General features: G+C 37.8%; 1 protein-coding gene across 1 annotated transcript; it reads right to left on the reverse strand.

The window, feature by feature from the left end:
* Positions 1-6,660: 6,660 nt before the first annotated feature.
* On the reverse strand, positions 6,661-12,866 carry socs6b (suppressor of cytokine signaling 6b). Its single transcript, XM_084411681.1, has 2 exons — positions 12,532-12,866; positions 6,661-9,349 (listed from the first exon to the last, which is right to left on the reverse strand). Exon 2 carries the CDS (start codon positions 9,230-9,232, stop codon positions 7,640-7,642), a length of 1,593 nt encoding a protein of 530 aa, XP_084267807.1. The 5' UTR covers positions 9,233-9,349; positions 12,532-12,866; the 3' UTR covers positions 6,661-7,639.
* Between the last annotated feature and the right edge of the window lie 9,306 nt (positions 12,867-22,172).

Here is a 22,172-nt window from a genome sequence, read left to right on the forward strand (position 1 = left end):
GGTGACTTTAATGTTACCATTTCTTCATATACTAAACATTTTACAGGTTGTATTTTAACGTGAGTTAATATAACAATGACCAAGGATATTTATTAACTGCTTTCAATAATTGTTACTCTAAAACAAAGAAACTATTGACAATATTGTTAAGTCACCATCACCCGATTGTTTTAAACAGCCAAGTTGTTTTGTAATGCTATATTATTGTGTTAGATAAAAACAAAATTGCAGCTTAATATTAATAGTGTTTTAATAAATCTTTTGAATTACGATAACCTCTTTAATTCTGGCATAATTTAGGCCAGACTTAAGGACGGATCTCCTGGGTCATACCTTAAATTAATGAAACCACACATTTATTATTGCCGAGAAGTGTGAATCTCAAACACCTGCAAAAGTGGCAGCACCAAATTAATATCATTTAAAAAAAGGATGCTTTCACAACTTTGTCATGATTGATCATTTCAGACCTCTTTTTTTAATCACACACCACTGCCTTTATTTATTAGCACTTACATACATATTTAGCTTGATATTTCCACATGATTGAGATTTAAGTATTTTGTTTCCTGAGAAATTACACATTTATATTTTATTTATTGAGAGATTGCATCCAGGTTGATCCCAAAGAGGCTACCTGCTGCACCAGCAATAAAAGACTTTGTTTAATGTGTAGTGCATTATGGATGGTGCACATTCTTATTTCATCAAAATCACAAGCAACCTGCTCCGCTAATAATTCAGAGAAGGGTTGCAGTTGCAGAATATGAAATATTTAAACCAAGCAACTCTAGCTGTTAAATAAGCAGGCATGTATTTAAAAAAGAGAAAGAAATCAAAAGAATGAAAATGAGGGCTTTCAGGAGTTTGAAATTGTTTTTTATATTATAAAGCGACGAGAATACTTTTTGTGCACAAAAAAACCCTAAAATAACGACTTTATTCCACTATTCATTTCCTTCTCTCTGGGCCTCGAGTCTTTTCACGTAGTGTTTTAGCGCAGTGCGTCTGTGTTGTACGTCACACGCATCACACACATGACAAGCGTCGGCCAATAGTGAGCCTATGTGGTGACGTGCAACACAGACGCACTGCGCTAAAACACTACGTGAACTCACTCGAGGCCCAGAGAGAAGGAAATGAATAGTGGAATAAAGTCGTTATTTTTGTGTTTTTTTGCGCACAAAAAGTATTCTCGTCGCTTGATAAACTTAAGATTGAGCCACTGTAGTCACTTGGACTATATTAACGATCTCTTTAAAGCTGCATTCAGTAACTTCGGGATTTCTTCGCTATATTCTCGCTTTTTGCTCGCAGGTTTCTCTCTAGAGCTCCCCCCACAGCTTCGGAATAGATATTTGACAACACTGTTGTAAAAACTCGTTGGCTATTCTCAGACACCAGAGGCTAGCAGATCAACGACATCAAAGCAGATGGGACATTCTTTAAAACGTCTTCTTCATTCGGGTTCGAACAGCGTGAGGGAGCGCAATAATGACGGCATTTTAGCAGATTTCTTTTGGCCGTAAAGCAATTGTTTACATCGCGAGACCTGATCGCCGGTGGTCCGCCACCCCAAAGTTGCAAGTGCGTATTTTCCGCTCACGGGCACCAGGGGGGTGCAAAATGACCACCATACAACCCGAAATAAGTAATATAACCATTCCAATGACTCCGAAGCTTTTCAGTTAAGGTAAAACAAGTTACTTAGTTCACCTTTAATAACTTTTCTGGGCCAGCAAGTTTCATTCCCTTAGAAGCCTATGGAGGAGTGATCCAGCTCTCAGATTTAATCAAAAATATCTTAATTTGTGTTCCGAAGATGAACGAAGGTCTTACGGGGCTGGAACAACATGAGGGTGAGTAATTACTGACTGAATTTTCATTTTTGGGTGAACTAACCCTTTAATATGCTAGTAAAACAGCTCACCTGAAACCAAAACTTTGCAGCCCATCTGATCTTCTCACATTTTAGCTTAAGCTTAACTTAATTTGATGTTAATGATTTAAAGTGTCATATCGGCTACACTAAGATGTATACGACTGAGAACAACAGGTGAATTCTGGGTTATATAAAGCCACATCTGGAAATGCCCTTAGGGTAATCTCATAGAATAATGAATCTTCAAGCGAGTGAGGTATGGTGCCGCGCAGTACTGTTTGTTTAAGCCACCCTTTTATGTGGAGACACATGGTGTGCTCAGAAAGAGGTCTTCTGGGGTTTCTGACAGATGGCATGGCTCACAGATAAAGACAGCGTCAATGTGACAAAAAGCTCAACTCCGCAGGTCTCTAGTAGAGATCCACTGTAAGGCTGCAAAAGCCTTTGTGATTTTCTACAGACTCAATTTTTGCTCTTTATGCACTTAAAGAGACTGAATCTGAGATGTTGAGGTGCAGTGCATTAAAATAATGCAGATATGATGTTCATATATCTAATAAATAAAAATAATTCAAGAAGCAAATTTTAAAGAGCAGTTCTTCTATGTTACTGATCTAAAAAAACGATATTTAAAGGAAATACAAAATCATGAATGGACTATAGTTGTTTTTCTACAAAGGCTTAGGCTGAAGGTACTGCATAAGGTCAAATGAATACATAACAGGTGGTCTACAATATTTATTCATTGTGAAACAACATTCGTAGGTGTCGGTCCAACTCAGATAACGTTTCCTCATCATCAAGCCAGGAGAGAAACGCCACCTCGGGCTATGGAAATGTGATTGGATTGTTTCATCTGTGACATTTTACTCCTCTGTGAAATATTCAAATGTACTCATATACTTCAAAAAAAACTTGGCCTTGCCAGTCAAACTCACATGAGTTTTCCAGAGAAGACAGGATAAAACCTAATTTAGTGTTTAATCTCTAATGTAACATTTGAAGTTAACAAATATACCCTAATATTGAGCAAATCAGTAGTGAACCGAAGAAGCATTCGGTCTTATCATGTGCCATTGCCATTAAATGAAACAAACAAAACAGACTGTGGAACAGATGATATTGTCAATAACGGGATACGTGTACCCAGAGCACATTATTTACAGCAGGTAGAGAGTAAACTGAGAATTATATTTGAAATTCAAGGATGAATGCGCAAGAATCGTAACTTTGAAAGAAGTATATGGTGGATGTTATAAGCGTTGGTGGATGCATGTCAGCAGGGCTTTTCATGCACAACAGTCAAAGGTTGAAATGCGAGTGGTGGAGTACTACAAAAACATCCAGAAGCTGTACTGATTGTCAGACCGAAGTTATTAATAAAACAGGATGAAGTGTACAGGAACAATGAAATAGTAGCAATGCATCTATTTGGAGTATATAGCTAACCCAATATGACTAAATGATTAAATATGAGAATTTTGTGTTGTCTCTCAATTCATTATTTTATATATTTGTACATTTAAATACAGTGCTTTGATGCTCAGATTATGTGAATGACAAGTGTATGTATTTTCTGTCAAACCACCCGAGTTACCTCAGACTCAATAGACAAACATATCCAAAGTGGTAATTTTGATTAAAACATAGAAGGCATTTGCACCGGTAAGTGGAGTGGAGAAAGCTCTCAGAGGAGTCTGATGTGAAATTCCAAAGAAACCAATTAAAACAGAAGGGAGGGAGTATTAAACAGAGCCAGAAATTCTTCACCACCTGTAATAAAGCGTCCTCAAGAGCCTTAACAGAATGGATTACTATATGGTCACAGTGATGTAGGGGATTGACAAATCATGCATTGACAACATAATAGCCAACATGATGAAATCTGCAGCTTTCTAAGTGAATCCTTGCTGACAATGGATTACAGTTGGTTGGGTTAAAGCAATATGCAAGGATGCTGGTTAAGATAGTATTGAATGATTCATGTCTTTCTTGTTCAGAAGATATTACAGGGCAACTAACTAAGGATCTTATGCTTTCTCAAGTCCAGGGCATGTAAATATCACCCCCCCTGAGCAACAATCACCTCCACCAGGGCAGATGTTGGCCTTCATTAAATGAATGGTGGACATATTTTACTTCATTACCGTAGGCCTACTTAAGTAACTTTTTTCAAGTAGGCCTATCTGTACTTTTGCTTTTACTTCATTATAATTCCAAAGCATAATATCATACTTTTTACTCCACTACATTTTATAAAAAACGTGTCATACTTGCTTGTTTTTTTTTTTTTTTTATGACAATTTTAGCCCCTCACACAGAGATTCCGGAAAATACACGGATAAAGTGACCCGGAATTTGAGACGGGTTCGTTTGATTTTGGTTCATTCACACTGCCAGTGATTTTCCGGAATCAGAGAGTGCGTTCACACACAACCCGTAAAAACCCCGTAAAGACACGTGACATCGATGTGACTTGTAATGTCTCAGCAGCGTCTTAAGTTTGCTTATGAGCTGCGATTTCTCTCTCTCGAGAAACCACGCTTGTGCATTTTTTTTCCTCTGATTCGATCATAAACTTGCGAATTACCTACGTACCGTTTCACAGCTGTCGAACGATCCCGGCTTCAGTATCATCACTACGACACGGCATTATTACGGCTTTTGTTCATACAGCGCGCGTTCCTGGACTGAACACGGCAATGTTACTAGGTCCCCAACCCGGCATCGATGCCGGCATCAGTCCCGGGTCGTGTTTGCGTTCACACAGAAGGCGTTCTGGCAATTTCCCGGTAATTTGCCGGGATCATCGTGCTGTGTGAAAGGGGCTTCAATAGGTGTCTGATTCGTGAACGAGCTGATTCAGTGAAACTGTTAAAACGGTTCGTAAATCACACTGAACGATTCATAGCTACATGAAATGGACCGTTTGCATCTGTTCTCGACATCAAAGTACCGCAAGAGCGATTAGAGAGCAGAAGCTCATGCTTTCGAATCGCTCACGTGGTACTCTGATGTCATACACCGAACGGTCTGCGCTTCACCGCTTTAGGTCAAATACACCTAGGCCTAATAACTTTGATTAAAATACAGAGATCTGGGTCAGAGAGGGTCAACAGTTCACAAGTCTGACTGAAAATGAGCCACGGGGAGATCCTCAGAGCTTGAGTGCATTCCCAACTGATGGCACAAATATAAATAAAAATTATATTTAGGTCACGACTTACAAAGATGGATCCTATACATTTTCTTTACAATTTAAAGGTACACTATTTCAATGGTCAATCGTGGAAGCATATTCTGGATATTTGATATATATCTGATTAGTCTAATATTTGAGAGCTGAGTGTCCAGTTTTGTGCGAGATGAGGAAATCCGCCTGTGATGCGCTCTCGACATTTGTCATTACTGCCCCACTCATTAAAAAAACATTTTCAATATGGTTCCTTGTGCAACACCTCCCTAGAATCATACATACTGCTATCATATTATGAAGTCATTGATGACTGTGGAGTGTGCATCAATGAAGACCAGAAGTGCTACATTTTAAATTCAAGTGAAGTGTAATCCCACTAAATGGAAGCAAGCGGATTTGAGTCAATTCTCTATATTTTATTATTTAATAGTTATTAGAGTTGAGTTGTAAATAGGTATTTACCTTTTTTTTTTTTGTATTTAGTTATATAATAAAAGCATGTCAATGCAATGTTGTTGCATCTTTATACATATTTTGGGTGGAGAGGTTGGGGTGATGGCTGATTTCACCTATATAGGGCAACCAAATAAGCCATAACAGCCCCTTATCCCATGTATTTTGAGCAGTAGGATGGAGTTTAATAAAATTGCACAATAAGTAAACATTCATCAATCAGTACTTTTTACTTTTAACACTTAAGTACACTAAAAATAAAGTACTTTTGTACTTTTACTCATGTAAAGTTAAAAAGGAGTACTTAATACTTTTACAGGAGTAAGATTTTCTTCGTCCACCACAGGTCTTTTAAAGGCAGTGAAATGTACTATCAAAACTTAAAGTTAACAGCTGTCTTACGGTTTACAAGAAAAGCTGGCATCAGCAAAACGTTGCTTTGCTCTTCTACATTACACCATATGGTGACGGACAGACACTGTGATTCTCTCATGGCGGCATAAAATTCAACTTTTTCATCACTATGAGATGGGTCAAAAAAATGAAAATGAGATGGTTTGTCCAACTACTAAAACAAAACATTTGACAAAACAAAATGTCTTTGGAGTCTGCTCTGAAGAGAACTGCTTCTCTGTGTTCAACATATCTTTTTGATGGAATGTGACGCTGTGTTTGCAAAAAGCACGTTTTGATTCAGCCAAAAGCTGTTGTAAAGGAGTTGTTGGTCTTGTGAGGTCAACAAAACAAAAGCATACAAAGTTTAATTATCCTGGCTCAAATTGCTTGGTAATAGTAATAATATTAATATAAATTAAGAAAGAAAAGGGTAAGAAATTATAAAAAATTTGCATATGCGCTGGATGGAGAAAACAGTGCAAAGCCTCTTTGGCAACCAATATTAAAGCCCACATGCTGCCCACTTTTACAAAAGACCATTAATTCACAAACAAAACCAGTAAAATAACAGCACTGTAGCATCTCAATGGAGCACAGCTGACCATCAATCTAAACCCACCACATTTAATTCTGTTCTAGTGCACCAAATAAGTCAAATGTTGATCGCTGAATTTCTAAAGATATGGATTATATGCAAGTCAAGTAGTTTTACATTAGAAGGAATTGACAGATATTAACCATATAAAACTTTTATTTTGAACTGGAGAACAAGTTCAAGTTACAACATATCAGTAAGCAAATTATGTTCCCAAAAAGAGATGATTTTAAACTGTACCATTGACATAGTCCATAAAAGGAAACCCTTCTGTTTTAAAACAATGATAAGTTATTCTAATGAACACTTAAACAATGCAAGGGGGGAAAGACCAGATGCGTTTATAACATAACTGCATGCCTGTTAAAAGATGACTGTTATAAAGAACAAATCATACAGTCCAAAATCAATTAGCTACAGCAAAGACGAATTTCAGCGAGGCACCCAACCTTGGCATCACATGTGCTAAAAAAAAAAAAAAAAAAAAAAAAAAAAAAAGGTTTGACAATATGATCTGACAAATATGAGCAGCTAATATAGCTTATTAGAGTAACTCCACAGAAGGGTAAGATCATATGTAGGGTGAGAGGACATCATTTGGCATATTGTATAGTACATTTTCCCTTTGAATAAGGTCATGACACAACAATGGCTAGTACAACAAAAGTTATGTGTTCAAAAAAGGGGCGAGGAGGAATGTAGTCTATGCATTCACAAACATGCGGCCATTATTAAGGCATCTATACCTCTGTGCATTGTTGCCAAGAATCTCTAAATGCCCTACAATAAGCTGGAGCTTGGAGTTGTGTGCTGATATTTCATAGTGTGGGATATGCAGAAAATTACTGGACTGTCTTTGACTGTAACAAAATCACATGCTACAGTACTAAGAGAACATGCGAAAAATGCTCCGACATTGAGATCCAAACACTCTAACAACATTCTGGCACTGCGTTTCTTCACAAACCACTGAATTATCTACTCTACCAGACCGACAAACATCTTTTCTTTCAACAAAACGTGTAATTGAATGGTAACAAAACTCTTGAAATGTTTGCGAAACCTGCTTCGGTGTGTTATCCAAAAAGTGCAAGTAGCAAGTCCGGATTTACTGCGTTCAGTAGTGCTTTTCCTGCAGGTAATCTTTCATTTTGTTCGGTAAAGGCAATTTCTGGATCAGATCTATCCGCGTGTACTGGCGAATAACAAAACGGCACAAGTACTGCATTGAACGCACTTGCATAAACCTTGAAACGGGATTGGTCAGTCTAACAGGGTAGGTGGCGGAACCCGGTAAGCGGGATCTGGAGTAGCAGAACGCTCCGTTCTCCGAATCCTTGACCGAATTATCAATGAGATCCACAATTGATACGTGGCCTTCAATGTCAGGCTGCTCATAGAAGCTGAAACTGCCATTCGAGTGCTCAATCCGCGTGTGGAGCGTCTTACCCTGTGAGCGAAAGCTCAAGCTTAGGAGATATCGATCGTCGGAGCTGTCGCGGACTAAAAAAGAACCGTCTGGAAGATTTGTCAGCTTTTCTTCTGCCTCCCATCTGGTGATGGGACCCCAATACCAACCCTGCTTGGCTAGCTTCTTCAGTTCAGCTGTGAGACTAGTAACCACCATGGGTCCACTGTTCTGCACAGCATCATAGACCCGCTGCACCCCTGGAGCAGAGTTGGGGTCAAAGTTGAGATGTTGCATCACTCTCTCTGCAACCTGAGCGTGAGTACCACCAAACCGAGAGAAGCTTCTCTGGAGATAACTATCGGGCAATGGAGGTAGCATGGGGGAAAGAGGGGCTTCGAGTCTGGAGCCCTGCAGTAAGACATTTGCAGTGTTTAAAAAGAGCTGGTTCACCGATGATGACTCCATGAAGATGTCTGGTGACAGGAGGTCCTGGACAATAGGCTCCTCATCTACATGAAGAGATCCTTCTGACTGCGGAACAACGTCCATGGGTGTGGGGCCATCTAAGCAAAAGGAGTGCGAACCTTCGTCGTCAGGATAGAGTACATCATCTAAAGGCATTGTGTACTGAATATAATCCTGAGCTGCAATACCAATGACAACAGGCACATGTTCATCCATTTCAAGGTGCAAATCAGCATTCTGAGCACCAGAATGGTGGTCTGGCACACGTCTGGTGATTTTCAACGAATTGCTAGATTCTTCAAACTCTCTCTGGAGGTTTAGGATGTCTTGGCGCACACCGTTGAAAGAAGGACTTGGATCTGAGGAGTTCATTAATGCCTTAACGTCCATTTTGACACACATCTCCTCTGAGTTCACTGGTCTGAGAGGCCACGGGGTGGGACTGTAATGATGACTATGGACGGATGTGGAGCGGGAGGAACGCTGGGATTTTATGTCACTTAGAGTAATGGGTGCCGAAGAGGAGGAGAAGGTATCATCATCTATAGAGCATACAGATGGAGAACCACTCTTGACCTTTGGTTTCTGTTTCGCCGATAGTCTTCTTTTCAAGGTGCCCATGAGACCCTCGCTCTTAGATCGGACTTTGGATCTTTTTTCGTCCTCGTTATCCAGGTCGCTGCTGACGAAATCTTTGCTGTAGCATCCTCCAAACAGAGAGTCTTCAGCAGAGAAACTGGCTGCCAGGTCCGGCTGCGATACGGCATATTCGTTCTCTTCTTTGCCTTTAATGTTCAATGACTTTCTTATTGTTTTCAGACTGATCTTCTTCATTCTGAAAGATCCCCCTTAATGATTTGGAGGGGGATTACGCGTGATGTTCTTGGGATGAGGGAGATGACTGTGAACACTTACACATAGCTGATCACATAAGGCCCACAACAGCCATACCTACAAAACAGAGAGGATTGAAAAAGACATTAATATAGAGTAAAACACAGAGAAATCTTACATAAACATTCATTAAATTTAGAATAAAAAGATGATCGCAACTAATGTTACTTTCGCAATGAGACTATAAAATCAATACAAGGTTTTCACCAGTTTTTCACCAGTACACTTTGCCTAGACTAGCTCATCTTGAGAGGTCCTACGCAGTGACAAAAAAGCACAACAATTCTGTCAAGTGTCTAATAAATTAATAAGTAATAATTAAATGAATATTAGACTACAATCAATGGTTGGTCTAAATGGTCACATTTTCGTCTTTGTTTTGGGTCATGTCCAATTGTTAAGTTACACACAACGGTTAATACACAACGGTTTAAAAGTTTGGAGTAAGTACGTTTTTTTAACTAATACTTTTTTCAGCAAGTAGGCTATGCATTCAACTGATTAATTTAGCGACAGTAAAAAAAAAAAAAAATCGTTACAATATATATATATATATATTTTTTTTTTTTTTACAAAAGTTGCTACAAAAAAAATAAGGACCATTTAACTGTTTTCAACACTAATAATAATCAAAATATAATTTATGTTTCTTGAGCACCAAATCAGCATATTAGAAAGATTTCTGAAGGATCATGTGACGTGACACTGAGGACTGAGGAATAATGGTTGCTGAAAATTCAGCTTTGCCATCATATGAATAAATTATATTTTAAATATTTCACAATGTTACTGTTTTTACTGTAGTTTGGTCAAATAAATACAGCCTTGGTGAGATTAAGAGACATTACAAAATCTTACAAACACCAAACTTCTGAACGATAGTGTATTCTCACTTCAAAATAAATGACTTATTTAAATAGGCTAGTTGAGTAATTATTTAAACAATAGATCAAATACATTACTTTAACTTATAGGTCGTTCTGTGTCAACTAAACCAGAGGTTCCGGGCTAAAAATTTTGCCGGGCTATAATTCTGGTAAAAGAAATACGTAAATAAAGAAGAAAGCCAAAATATTGTATTTTGTAGAGGGGGGACAAAATGCCAATTTTCACCTGAGCACTCAGAGAGGTGTGTTGTATGCAATTGTTTTGATAGAGGGAAACAAGATACATTTCTAGTTTCAACATTATTTATTATTTACAACATTCCCCATTAATTGCAAAAAGTATCAGCTGTGTGCAAAGTGAACCACATTTGGTTTTCGACCAATGAAAATGGAAAAAACAACAACAAATTGAACATTAAGCCGCATTGAGATCCCCTTATCTATGGGATTGGAAGATTTCAGAAGAAAAGTTTGTTAATAACCACACTGTAAAAAAATTCTAACCCTCCCAAATCAAAAATTTCAAGTGACCGATAACATCTAAATTTTTCAATTGGCCCAAGTGAAATTCTGTAAATTAAAAAATTAAATGTACAGATTTTCACTTGGGCCAATTGAAATTTACAGAATTTCACTTGGGCCAATTGGAAAATTTAGATGTTATCGGTCACTTGAAATTTTTGATTTGGGAGGGTTAGAAATTTTTTACAGTGCAGCATCTAAAATCATATTGAGATATTTTTAATCCTTTTTGAGTGACAGGCACACCAGCTTTGGGGAAAGAAACGTGTTTATGGCACTCAGACAGGTATATTCTATGCAATTGTGTTGATAGAAAGAGAACGAGATACATTTCTAGTTTCAACATTATCTGTTGTTCAGATATTCCTTTTTAAAAGAAAAAAGTATCAGCTGTGTGCAAAGTGACCAACATTTGGTTTTTGCGAATGAAAATGTGCACAATTTACCAATTTACTCATGGAGCGGCATTAAGATCTCCATATCTCTGGGATTTAACCATACAAGGCTTTTAAAATGAAGATACCAAAATAAATGTTTGTTAAAACCCAAAATCTAAAAGGATATTAAGATATCTTTAATACTTCTTGAGTTACAGTAATGCAAACTTGGGGCAAAAAACACAAGAAGTGCTTTTTCCATTTTTTTTAACTTTCACCGTTGCCATATAGGCTAATGCAACAAAGCTTGCTAAAGTCAACAGATTTAACTAAAAGACCTAGCAATCTCTGTGTAAAAATAAAATAATGATGCTGCCATCTTTCTAAAGTAATTTTACCCCCTGTAATTTGGCTCCAAATCTCTGGTGAAAATTGTCATTTTGACCCCCCTCTAGGCCTCTACAAAATAGTGGATTACTCAGTCAATATACATCTGTGACATTTAATATTTTGGCTTTCATCAACATTTATGTTTGTCTTTCGTCAGAAAAAAATATAGGTAAATAAATTTTAAAAAATTGAGCAGGGGAAGTTGCCAAACTTTGGTTGATTAGACATGAAATTACCCTTAAGAATGTTGCTGTTTGCTGGTATTCGTAGTCTAAATTGGTAGAGTCAGTAATAGAGTTAATGCCTGGTAAAGCTGACACGGAAATATCAGCAAAAATAAATGAAAAAATTGTTCAACATGATTACCAGTCTCTTTCTAATAGAAGTTGCACACATAATTATGAATGGGATCTAAATACTGCACAGATTTACATGGAGTACAGCACAGAAGGACATGTCAACTTCATGAAAGTATTTCAAATCATCTACCCAAAGAGATAACATGGAAGTAACACACACACACACACACACACTAAGAACAGCAACATGAACCAATAAAGTAAACAGGGTTACAAGGGTTTTTAATTCATGCTGACTTTGAGGGCTATTTTTTTCAATAGATGAGCACAGATTCAGTCGAGATTCACCAGATTAACTCAATATAACTGAAACCATATTGCACACAAAACAGCGTTTTTAATCTAGGTTAATGTCTTGTTATCAAGGAAGGCTGACGTGCACAAAATACTGGCATTATTTTACAGTAGGTTAAGTAGTTATGTCTGATTGATGTCTGTCTGACAGGGATTAAATCTAGTATGTAAAGTGATTAATCAGCTGATAATAGATCTATAATATGAATTTGTCACCCTGTTAACAAGTTATACATTTCAAAGTTCAAAATAAAACACTTCTTGAATTCATAAATATGAGCGAGCTAACGCTTTAAGAGCAGTTAGCACTCAGGCTAACCTGTACAGGCCCTGTATAATAAACATTACTTCTATCTAATGCTACAACACTAGCCATCAATATTTACACACATATATTAACTATACATTACCTGATGTTCCTTGAATACACTGTCAACTAACAGGAGTGGTCATATCAGTGTCCGGAGAGTTATGAAATCACATTAAGATACATTATTACTTCACGACTAACGTTAGCTGATACCTGCACTTACAAAAACAGCGCAAAAACGAACTCAATTTTCACAGAGACGATTAATAATGGGCAGTTTATGACCGCGTTTTGCGATAAAGTGACACCTTACGCTGTGGACTTTTTGAATTGTGCCTATTTTCGGCGTTTGAAACTTTTCTCTAGCTAGCTGCCGTTTCTCCATGTAATGTCTCTTTCCTCTGCCCTCTTTGTTTGCTGTTGCATCATGGGAGTGAATGTGAAAGAGGGGAGGAGACCTTTGATGCTCGTCGGGACCAGTCTACTTGGTGAGCACAAGAAACCACATAAATATTATTTAAATACTATTATTTCATGTATTATATATATAAATTCCAAGTCAGTTGTCACGTTTATATGTTATCACGTTTATTTGTTGTAATTCCAGTTTATTTTGGCGAACACAATCATATTTTTGTAACGTTACGTTTGGCTTTTTTTGGTGAATAATTGTTTTACTGCTTGAACCTCCAATTAAATAACAACCTTTAGTTTCCAACATCCTGACAAGTTACTCTTAAGAGTATAGTAGGCCTACACACTTAGGCTACATACTTTAATGTTTCAGGAGTGACTGACTACTGCATTTTAATTCGGGGGTGAGTCCCCTAATATTATCGTTCCATGTGTGTATGGAACACTCACTCCCAGAACTGCATGATTTTCACCGTGGTAACCATAGCAACGTTCTAACGTAAGAATAATGTTGCAAATAATGTTAAACAATGTTGCAAACAATGTGCACTGTCCGATCGTTTCGCTTCATAAGACCTCATATAGGCTGCTATGTCATCAGGACAGGAGCCATCGGTATTCATTTTGTTTAGCCTGTAGCCTAGGGTGACCATATTCCAGGTCATGTCCGGCCGGGATTTCGAGATCGCCCAAAATATCCGCGATTCGGCTTTTGCTTTCTCGTCGCCATTCATTTTGTTTACATGTACACCTTTTGATTCAGTAGTACTGAATTAATTCCGATTGGTTAATCTGAATGTAGTGTTTACATGAACGCTAAACAAGTGATCGGTTGATGTGCGTGTAAGCATTGCTAAGAAAATTCCTGTGTTTTCGTCTCGATCGGGATCCGTGTGAATCAGAATGCATGACTTGCAAAGCTGGCACGTACGTGTCAGTGTCAAATAACGTAATAATGTAAACATAATGAATGGTGACTGTAGAAAGCAAAAGACGAATCCCGGGCATTTTGGGCGATCTCGAAATCCTGGCCAGATATGTCCTGGTTAAACAGGACGTATGGTCACCCTACTGTAGCCTATGTTTATTTGACTCTTAAAGTGACAGCAGCCGTTGACTTGCATTTTACGGTTTCAGCTTAAAAAAAAAAAAAAACACTTTACTTCTTTACATTGCATAAGCATTCAGTTCATGTAGGCCTATCATTGAATGGAAGAGAGGCTCTCGGGAGCGCATGTAAACATCACATCCTTTTGATTTTCCCATCAAAAATGTCCTGAATCCTTGACATAAAAATCAGTCAACAGGCTTTCATAGACAAGTTAAAAGACAACCTATAGGAAGTCGGGGGAAGTCTTATTTTTTAAGTTTCTTTATAAGCTGTTCACACGTTGTCAATAAAAAAAGCGAGTAGGCCTAATACATGAACATTCTTACATATAGCCCTTTTAAATTAACAGTAGCCTATCTTGTTTCTTGGTCGATAACAATAATGCCAAATTGTGTGTGAGTGTGAATGTGTCCCAAAACTCTCAGTGGTTGTATTACTAAATCAAATGTGCGTGTGAAGCGGACCCTGCAAATGAGCGGGAATAAGGAACATGGATGGATGGATAATGGTGGTAATATTTTTTTTCTCTATTTGAGATTTCAAGACTGTTCATAGATATAAACAAAAATAAACACATTCCAAATTTTACATTGGTGTAGGCTATAAAGTGTGAAAAATAGCCCTTTAGTCCCCTACAATGTTTAGTCTTGATTATGGAAGAAGGCAACTGGTAAATGCTTTCATCATTACAGGGATTCAATTATTTTTCAGCTGTTTTAAGTTGGCATGAACCAGAAATTGTGATTGTCTTTCTCCCCTATTGTGACGTAGCCTAGGCTTTATAGGCTATATAAGAGTGAAACTGCTTCTGCATGAGAAAAATGTAGGGCGTGATAAGATTTAGTTCTTCGGGAATTGTTCAAATCATAGGAAGTTGGGCGTTTCTACCTAAATGGATGTAGATCTGAATGCCAGTTTGCTGTTATGGAGGATAGGCTATTTAGTCCCACCCTCCGCTGAGACATAGACTATGTCATGAAGAGAACAGATGCCGTTTTAAAGGGGAGAGAAGGTTAACGTGTTTGATTAAAGATTATGAGGGCATATGATTTTTTTTTAAATAATGATGTAGCCTACATGGATGAATCGTTTATAATAATCACTGCAACTGCAACTATAAAATTTTTATTTCATGGTACCAACATATTTTACAAGGTTATGTAGTCCTATATGAATATTGATTCATTCTGAATATAGCTTTGATTCTGAATTAAATTATTTCTTTAATTATTTAAATGTATGTGTTTTTCATATTTAACAAAAAAGACTTAATGAGACATATTTTGTGACATTATTGTGATCATAATTGGAGAGCTGTTATTTGTGAAATATAGATATTCTCAGGGTTACTTTTATTGGGAACAGATTTAATCTATCAAACCTTAAGGTCATTTTTGATCATATATGAAGCTACTGGTACTTCTTTTAAGAAACCCAGGAAAAGCAAACCAGTCTTTTTAACTGCTGCTCACAGAAAAAAAAAAAGAAAAAAAACTTTTGCTGTGCTTTTGCACATCAGACTTTTAGATGATTAAAGTGTGGTCTAATTAGTGTCAGTAATATTTAGAGGGCGCCTATGCATGCCAAGGCCAGGCTAATTGATGTCATACTCTTTCTCTGTGTTGTTTTTTCCGCCCCGTTTAACTGACAGAGCTGTGGGCTGTTGTGGTCAGGTGTACTGAAAGCTACAACAAGGAGACAGATACTCTGCAGAGGGATAATTACCTTCAGTGATAAGAGTTAAACAAACACCTCTCTCACAGACATCGCAATGGGTTCTGCTCTTACTGTAATGCATTTTAGAGAAAATGACTTCTACTTAGAACATTGTTTTAAAACATTTTATTTAGTATTATTATTTATGCAATAAATCCCTGCCTTGTTGGCACAGAATTACGGATGATGTCATTTGACAGGATATTGCCAATTTTCCCCATATTTCCCAAAGTCTTTCCCAACATTTTTTTTTTTTTTGTTTGAATACAAATGTCAAAAACTGTATTTTGATCATCCACTCAATAAAGCTTAGTTTTCACTAATTGAATGAAGTGATGTCATCTGTAAACAAACACTGTTTGGCCATTCAGAAGTAGAGCTACGTTACGTTGTCTGTACTGTATGTCAAACGATTAATCTCCAGTAGTTTTGAACAGTGACGTGACAAATACCGCCACGACAGCTCGCATTACTTTCCCTTGATAGCATTAACTGCCTCAGACTCAATGTCATCTGACATGTTTTCATGCCTCGATTGGCGGCGAGGCCAGATGGAAAACATGAGCAAGAGTGATTGACATGCTCGCGAGGGTCGAAGGTCATATTAAGCAGTCATGACGGGCCATCCTTTAGCAGGTGCACGCAGAGGGCTGGTGAGCAGCAGGACAATGAGTTTGATTGGGGGCGATGGAGCCCAGTGTGAGGGTACGTGTGATGACTCACCCAACAGGCTGTTCTCATTCACTGCAGAAGTCTTCCCTGTGTGATGGAGTGATGTGAATGAAGGATCGCAAATCAGGGCTGATTGTCGACATAAGGCTTCATTTCGTTCTTCAACGGAGAGAGCTGACCCGAGTCTCCTTTACAGCTCAAGCGGCACACGTTAGCACAGGACATTAACATCGGAGGAAAAGAGCTTTGACTCCAGTTTGAGAGGTGCTAAAATATTAGATTCCTTTACTGAATCAACACTGAACTGACTTGCGCTGAATAATGACACTATTATCTTCTTGGGAGCTGCTTTATATTTGAATTAAGTTCACTATAAAATGAACTTTGCAACACTGACACTGTATTTGAACTACATTGAATCAACTAAATTGAGCCGAGCTGAATAATAACACTATTGTCTTTTTATAGCTGCATGCTTTACAGCTGAAATTCCATTTGTTTCATAATTGAAGAACTTTTCAACATTTAATACTGTTTATGCTTTGAAACCATATGTATTGTAATGTGCTAAATAAATCAATGTGACTTGACTTTACATCTTTTGGAGACAGAAATACTTGTGGATTGCTTGCGGAAAATGACAATGATGAATCATAAAAGAAACCAGCGGTTGTGAAAATATAGGCCTGCTGCAAACCAAATACATGATTTTCCTGTAAAATTCCACAGAATTTGTATTGTTTAATACAATAAACTGGCTACTTTAGAGGATACTTTGGTCTATTGGTTCTCTTCAAGTGCTTTTCCATTGTAAGTTAAAGAGCTGAAGCACATTTCAAATACTGAGAGCTGTTGGTGTGCTGCACTTGTCATTGTCATTTGATTAAACATCATCTACTAAAAATAAATACAAAATGAATGACAATAAGGCTTTTCAAGCAAACAAAGCAGAACAAAATTGTAAACGAATGCAAAGTGCTCTTGGTTGGCTTAACAGTTATTTTAACAGCATCTAGCCTGTAAGAAGCAGAACACATTTCGATCTCTCACCCAGACACGTCCCTGAAATGTGCAGAAGCATTAAATGTATTATCAAACTCACTGTTTGATATGTCTCTCCACTGCTAGCTTTGCTTGATTTCTCATTTTCCATTTTGTCTGCAAGTGAAAATAATGCTGAGAAATTAAGATTTCTCTGGTACCCCTCATTATCTGCACCAGACACCGGTATCTCAATCGCCTCCTTCAGATGTACCTCTGCTTATTTTATTCATACCAACACAACGCTTTAGGCTACAGTTGAAAGTAACTAACATCGGCAGGAATGGACAAGCTTCATTTTCGTATAGCTTCCTGTACCGGTTCCAGGGTTTGTTTGTTGTTTTGCCCCCCTTGTGTATCCGTTTCCTCCTGACTGGCACTGTTACCCTGGGGCCTGTCTGTTTGTGATATTTAAATATCTAGGGAAAGGGGGATGCTGCCATCAAGAGGTGTGATAGCATCTCCGTGGAGGAATTAAATATTTAAGCTGCGTAGCTGTTATGCACTGCTGTGAGACCGAAGCGCTTTTGCAAACTGCACAGTTTTATGCGAAGAATGTGCTATGTTTGTGCGAATGCAAACTGAACGAAAATGTGCAGAACTGTGTGGGCTAATAAAATGTATATCACAGTTGTTAGTCATCTAGAAATATCACACATGCAGTCAGTATATTCCAGACATAACTTTACTGTATGTCACAATGACAAACTTGTTTAGCAAACTTTAATTCATTTTTAAATAATGAAATCAGGTTTTCTGTCGATGTGTGGTCGACATTGGGGCAGGTTGGGGAAATGTTTGAAAAAATGATTATTTATTTTGAAAAATAAACATAATATACACTCACCTAAAGGATTATTAGGAACACCATACTAATACTGTGTTTGACCCCCTTTCGCCTTCAGAACTGGCTTAATTCTACGTGGCATTGATTCAACAAGGTGCTGAAAGCATTCTTTAGAAATGTTGGCCCATATTGATAGGATAGCATCTTGCAGTTGATGGAGATTTGTGGGATGCACATCCAGGGCACGAAGCTCCCGTTCCACCACATCCCAAAGATGCTCTATTGGGTTGAGATCTGGTGACTGTGGGGGCCATTTTAGTACAGTGAACTCATTGTCATGTTCAAGAAACCAATTTGAAATGATTCGAGCTTTGTGACATGGTGCATTATCCTGCTGGAAGTAGCCATCAGAGGATGGGTACATGGTGGTCATAAAGGGATGGACATGGTCAGAAACAATGCTCAGGTAGGCCGTGGCATTTAAACGATGCCCAATTGGCACTAAGGGGCCTAAAGTGTGCCAAGAAAACATCCCCCACACCATTACACCACCACCACCAGTCTGCACAGTGGTAACAAGGCATGATGGATCCATGTTCTCATTCTGTTTACGCCAAATTCTGACTCTACCATCTGAATGTCTCAACAAAAATCGAGACTCATCAGACCAGGCAACATTTTTCCAGTCTTCAACTGTCCAATTTTGGTGAGCTCATGCAAATTGTAGCCTCTTTTTCCTATTTGTAGTGGAGATGAGTGGTACCCGGTGGGGTCTTCTGCTGTTGTAGCCCATCCGCCTCAAGGTTGTGCGTGTTGTGGCTTCACAAATGCTTTGCTGCATACCTCGGTTGTAACGAGTGGTTATTTCAGTCAAAGTTGCTCTTCTATCAGCTTGAATCAGTCGGCCCATTCTCCTCTGACCTCTAGCATCAACAAGGCATTTTCGCCCACAGGACTGCCGCATACTGGATGTTTTTCCCTTTTCACACCATTCTTTGTAAACCCTAGAAATGGTTGTGCGTGAAAATCCCAGTAACTGAGCAGATTGTGAAATACTCAGACCGGCCCATCTGGCACCAACAACCATGCCACGCTCAAAATTGCTTAAATCACCTTTCTTTCCCATTCTGACATTCAGTTTGGAGTTCAGGAGATTGTCTTGACCAGGACCACACCCCTAAATGCATTGAAGCAACTGCCATGTGATTGGTTGATTAGATAATTGCATTAATGAGAAATTGAACAGGTGTTCCTAATAATCCTTTAGGTGAGTGTGTATATATATATATATGGAGCCTGTCATTACATGAAGCATTGCAGTGTTTTTGACGATTGCTTAGTAAAAAGTTAATAGTAATAGTGCAATGTTTCTGAAATTAATAAACAGAACATATAGGCCTATGAAATCAGTCCCTCAAATGCCTAAGATTGTATCACATCAAATTAAATTAAATTATTAAATTAAATATATAATCATAGTGAATCTTACTATATAGATATATGTGTGTACATTAATATTAAAAATATAAATATTGCTTAACACTCATTTCACAGTGTCCACGCAATGTTCAAATGAAATATATGCCACTGAACTGTCTATTGCTATGTCTCTAAAGAATATTTTTATGCTGCTTCTTGAATGAAATTATCTTTTTTTTTAGATCTATTAATAATTAATAAACAATAGATTCATTAAGAAATAATAAAATTAAGGTAACATCAACGTACATATCCATGTCAAAAACAGATTAAGATATTAATTGCACATTTAACGTCTACTCACAATCCATGAAAGTGTGACTAAATGAGTGACCGTAAATAATAGTGTTTGAGATCTTTACAGGTCATGCCATTTTTAAATAAGACATGCAGAGGAAATGTGCTTGGGTCACAAATGCTGAAACTGCCATTAGTTCAGGTGGTTATAGACATGTCAACAACCACTGAGGGACTCCTGCCAGACATTTACCCTAGGCACACTGGTGCATTGCCATCCACGAATGCAAAAATCAGGTAGTGAGTAAATAATCACAAGTCATGTGATTATTTTGGCTGTATATTTAATGGACTGTTTGTGTATGCAAACCTCAAGATTTTTCTAATCTTCAATAGCTGGCCTAGAATTGATTTACCTAATATGATATAGTGGACTAAGCAAACTAGCACAAATAAGAACAGAGACACTGCATCTATGCTTGAGAGATGACGAAAAGCGGAGAAATTTAAACTTAATATGTTTTCTTGTTGGAAATTTAGGAAATGCATTTGCATCAAAAGGTATGCAAAAATATCATCAGCACCCACAATGAATATATTTGAACGAGTAGCTCAGCTGCACATCTGAGGTGCCACAGTGAGTCTATGAGGCCATAGGCGTCCAGTCTGTTGAAATGGGGTTTATTTTCTTTCTGCTTAGCTTAACCCCACTGGTTCCCTGTGGTCTACACTCAAAGTTCTGCTGCATTTGCTCTTTCTTTGATTATCAGGAAGAAAGCAGTATATACTGTGCCAAACTTCCCTGAAGCGAAACGAAATTTGGCTTCTTCCACACAGACCAGCTTTGACTGTGCCCCCAGTGTCCCCTTATAAAGGGTTCCCTTGTTATCCAAGACTTTGATGAGACTAAATTTAAAGGTTGAAAACAGGTCAAAAAAAAAAAGAACATAATGTTTCGTCAAGCGTATAGGTAGACCTGACAATTTGAGCACTTTCATTACATTCCTTTGTAGAACAAGCACGAGTGAATGCAGAACAGGTTATGACTGTTCTCTTTGGCTTTATAATATGAAACACACTGCAATAGATATCTGTTGCAAGGTTTCTTTTATGAAATGATGCGCAAGTTTGAACATTTCTGTAGTGCAGTCACGGTCGGCTTATAAAATATTGCTTGTGGGATTGAGATGGAATAGTTCCAAACCACCCAGTGGGTTTCCTTGTGATAATGAATTATCACATCTGTAGAACAATAGGATTGTTGTGCTTAAGGCTAATTGAAATGAAAATTGCAATGACAACAGGAGGAAATGAAGTCAAAGAGTCCAGTAGAGGGCAGTGTTGCTTTTAAACAGCGTTTGGGAAGCAACTGAAATGTAAAAAAAAAAACCTTAATAGATTAGGCGAACAGGTAGTTTGTGCTTGTATATAACATATATTTCGTCACATGTTTTCAATTGTAGTGTGAACACGTTATGCTAGATGAAACAAGCACTGGAGAACTGATCTGAATGACACAAACATGTCCAAATCTTATGTCCAAAAACATAAAAAACGCATACAAATATTAGTATATTACTTGTGAGAAGCACTTTACATATAAATCAGAATTTTATCGAATTATTTCTGTTCAGGTAGCCTATATCCTGACCTAAATATAGCCTATACTCTGTCAACTTAATACAAAATAAATAATTTCAGGTTATATTAACTGGGAATGCATAAAGCATGCATTTACATCAATTTAAATATGAAGACTGGACTGGAATGATGCACTAAGTATGTTGTCTTAAACTCTTAGAGGAACAGATCAGAAGATACTATAATTTTGTATCTAAAACTGATTTTTGCTGGCGTTCCTGTTGGTTGTGTGCCATGCTTTGATGCCTTGACTGCTTCACCTCCATCAGATCAAAACAAAGCTACTATTTTACACTCACCCACTGTCCACAATGGTTTATGTGTGAACGTGAGAAAAAAAAAGGTGAAATCAAATACCTCCTCCAAACAGAAAAAAGGTCAGAGATGACGTGGAGAGTGAGGATTAGCACCTCTCCTGACCGTATCATTAAGCAGTCCAGTTCTATAAGCAGCACCTCTCGCTGTTTACCCTTGGCGAAAGAAACCCCAGCACACATATAAACACCACGACTTGGATGAAATCATGTCATCGCATGTGTACACACTGCACAGTGCACTTATGTAAGTATTGCACAGTCAGCATTCAGTCACAGGGCATATATTTGAAGACAGAGCAACACATCCACAGCAAAAAGTTTGTTTT

Source organism: Rutilus rutilus (assembly GCF_951802725.1).
Source record: "Rutilus rutilus genome assembly, chromosome: 6".
NCBI lineage: Eukaryota > Metazoa > Chordata > Actinopteri > Cypriniformes > Leuciscidae > Rutilus > Rutilus rutilus.

Excerpts from the sequence above, each read along its gene's own strand:
- socs6b (XM_084411681.1), bottom strand. The coding sequence starts at position 9,232 with ATGAAGAAGATCAGTCTGAAAACAATAAGAAAGTCATTGAACATTAAA.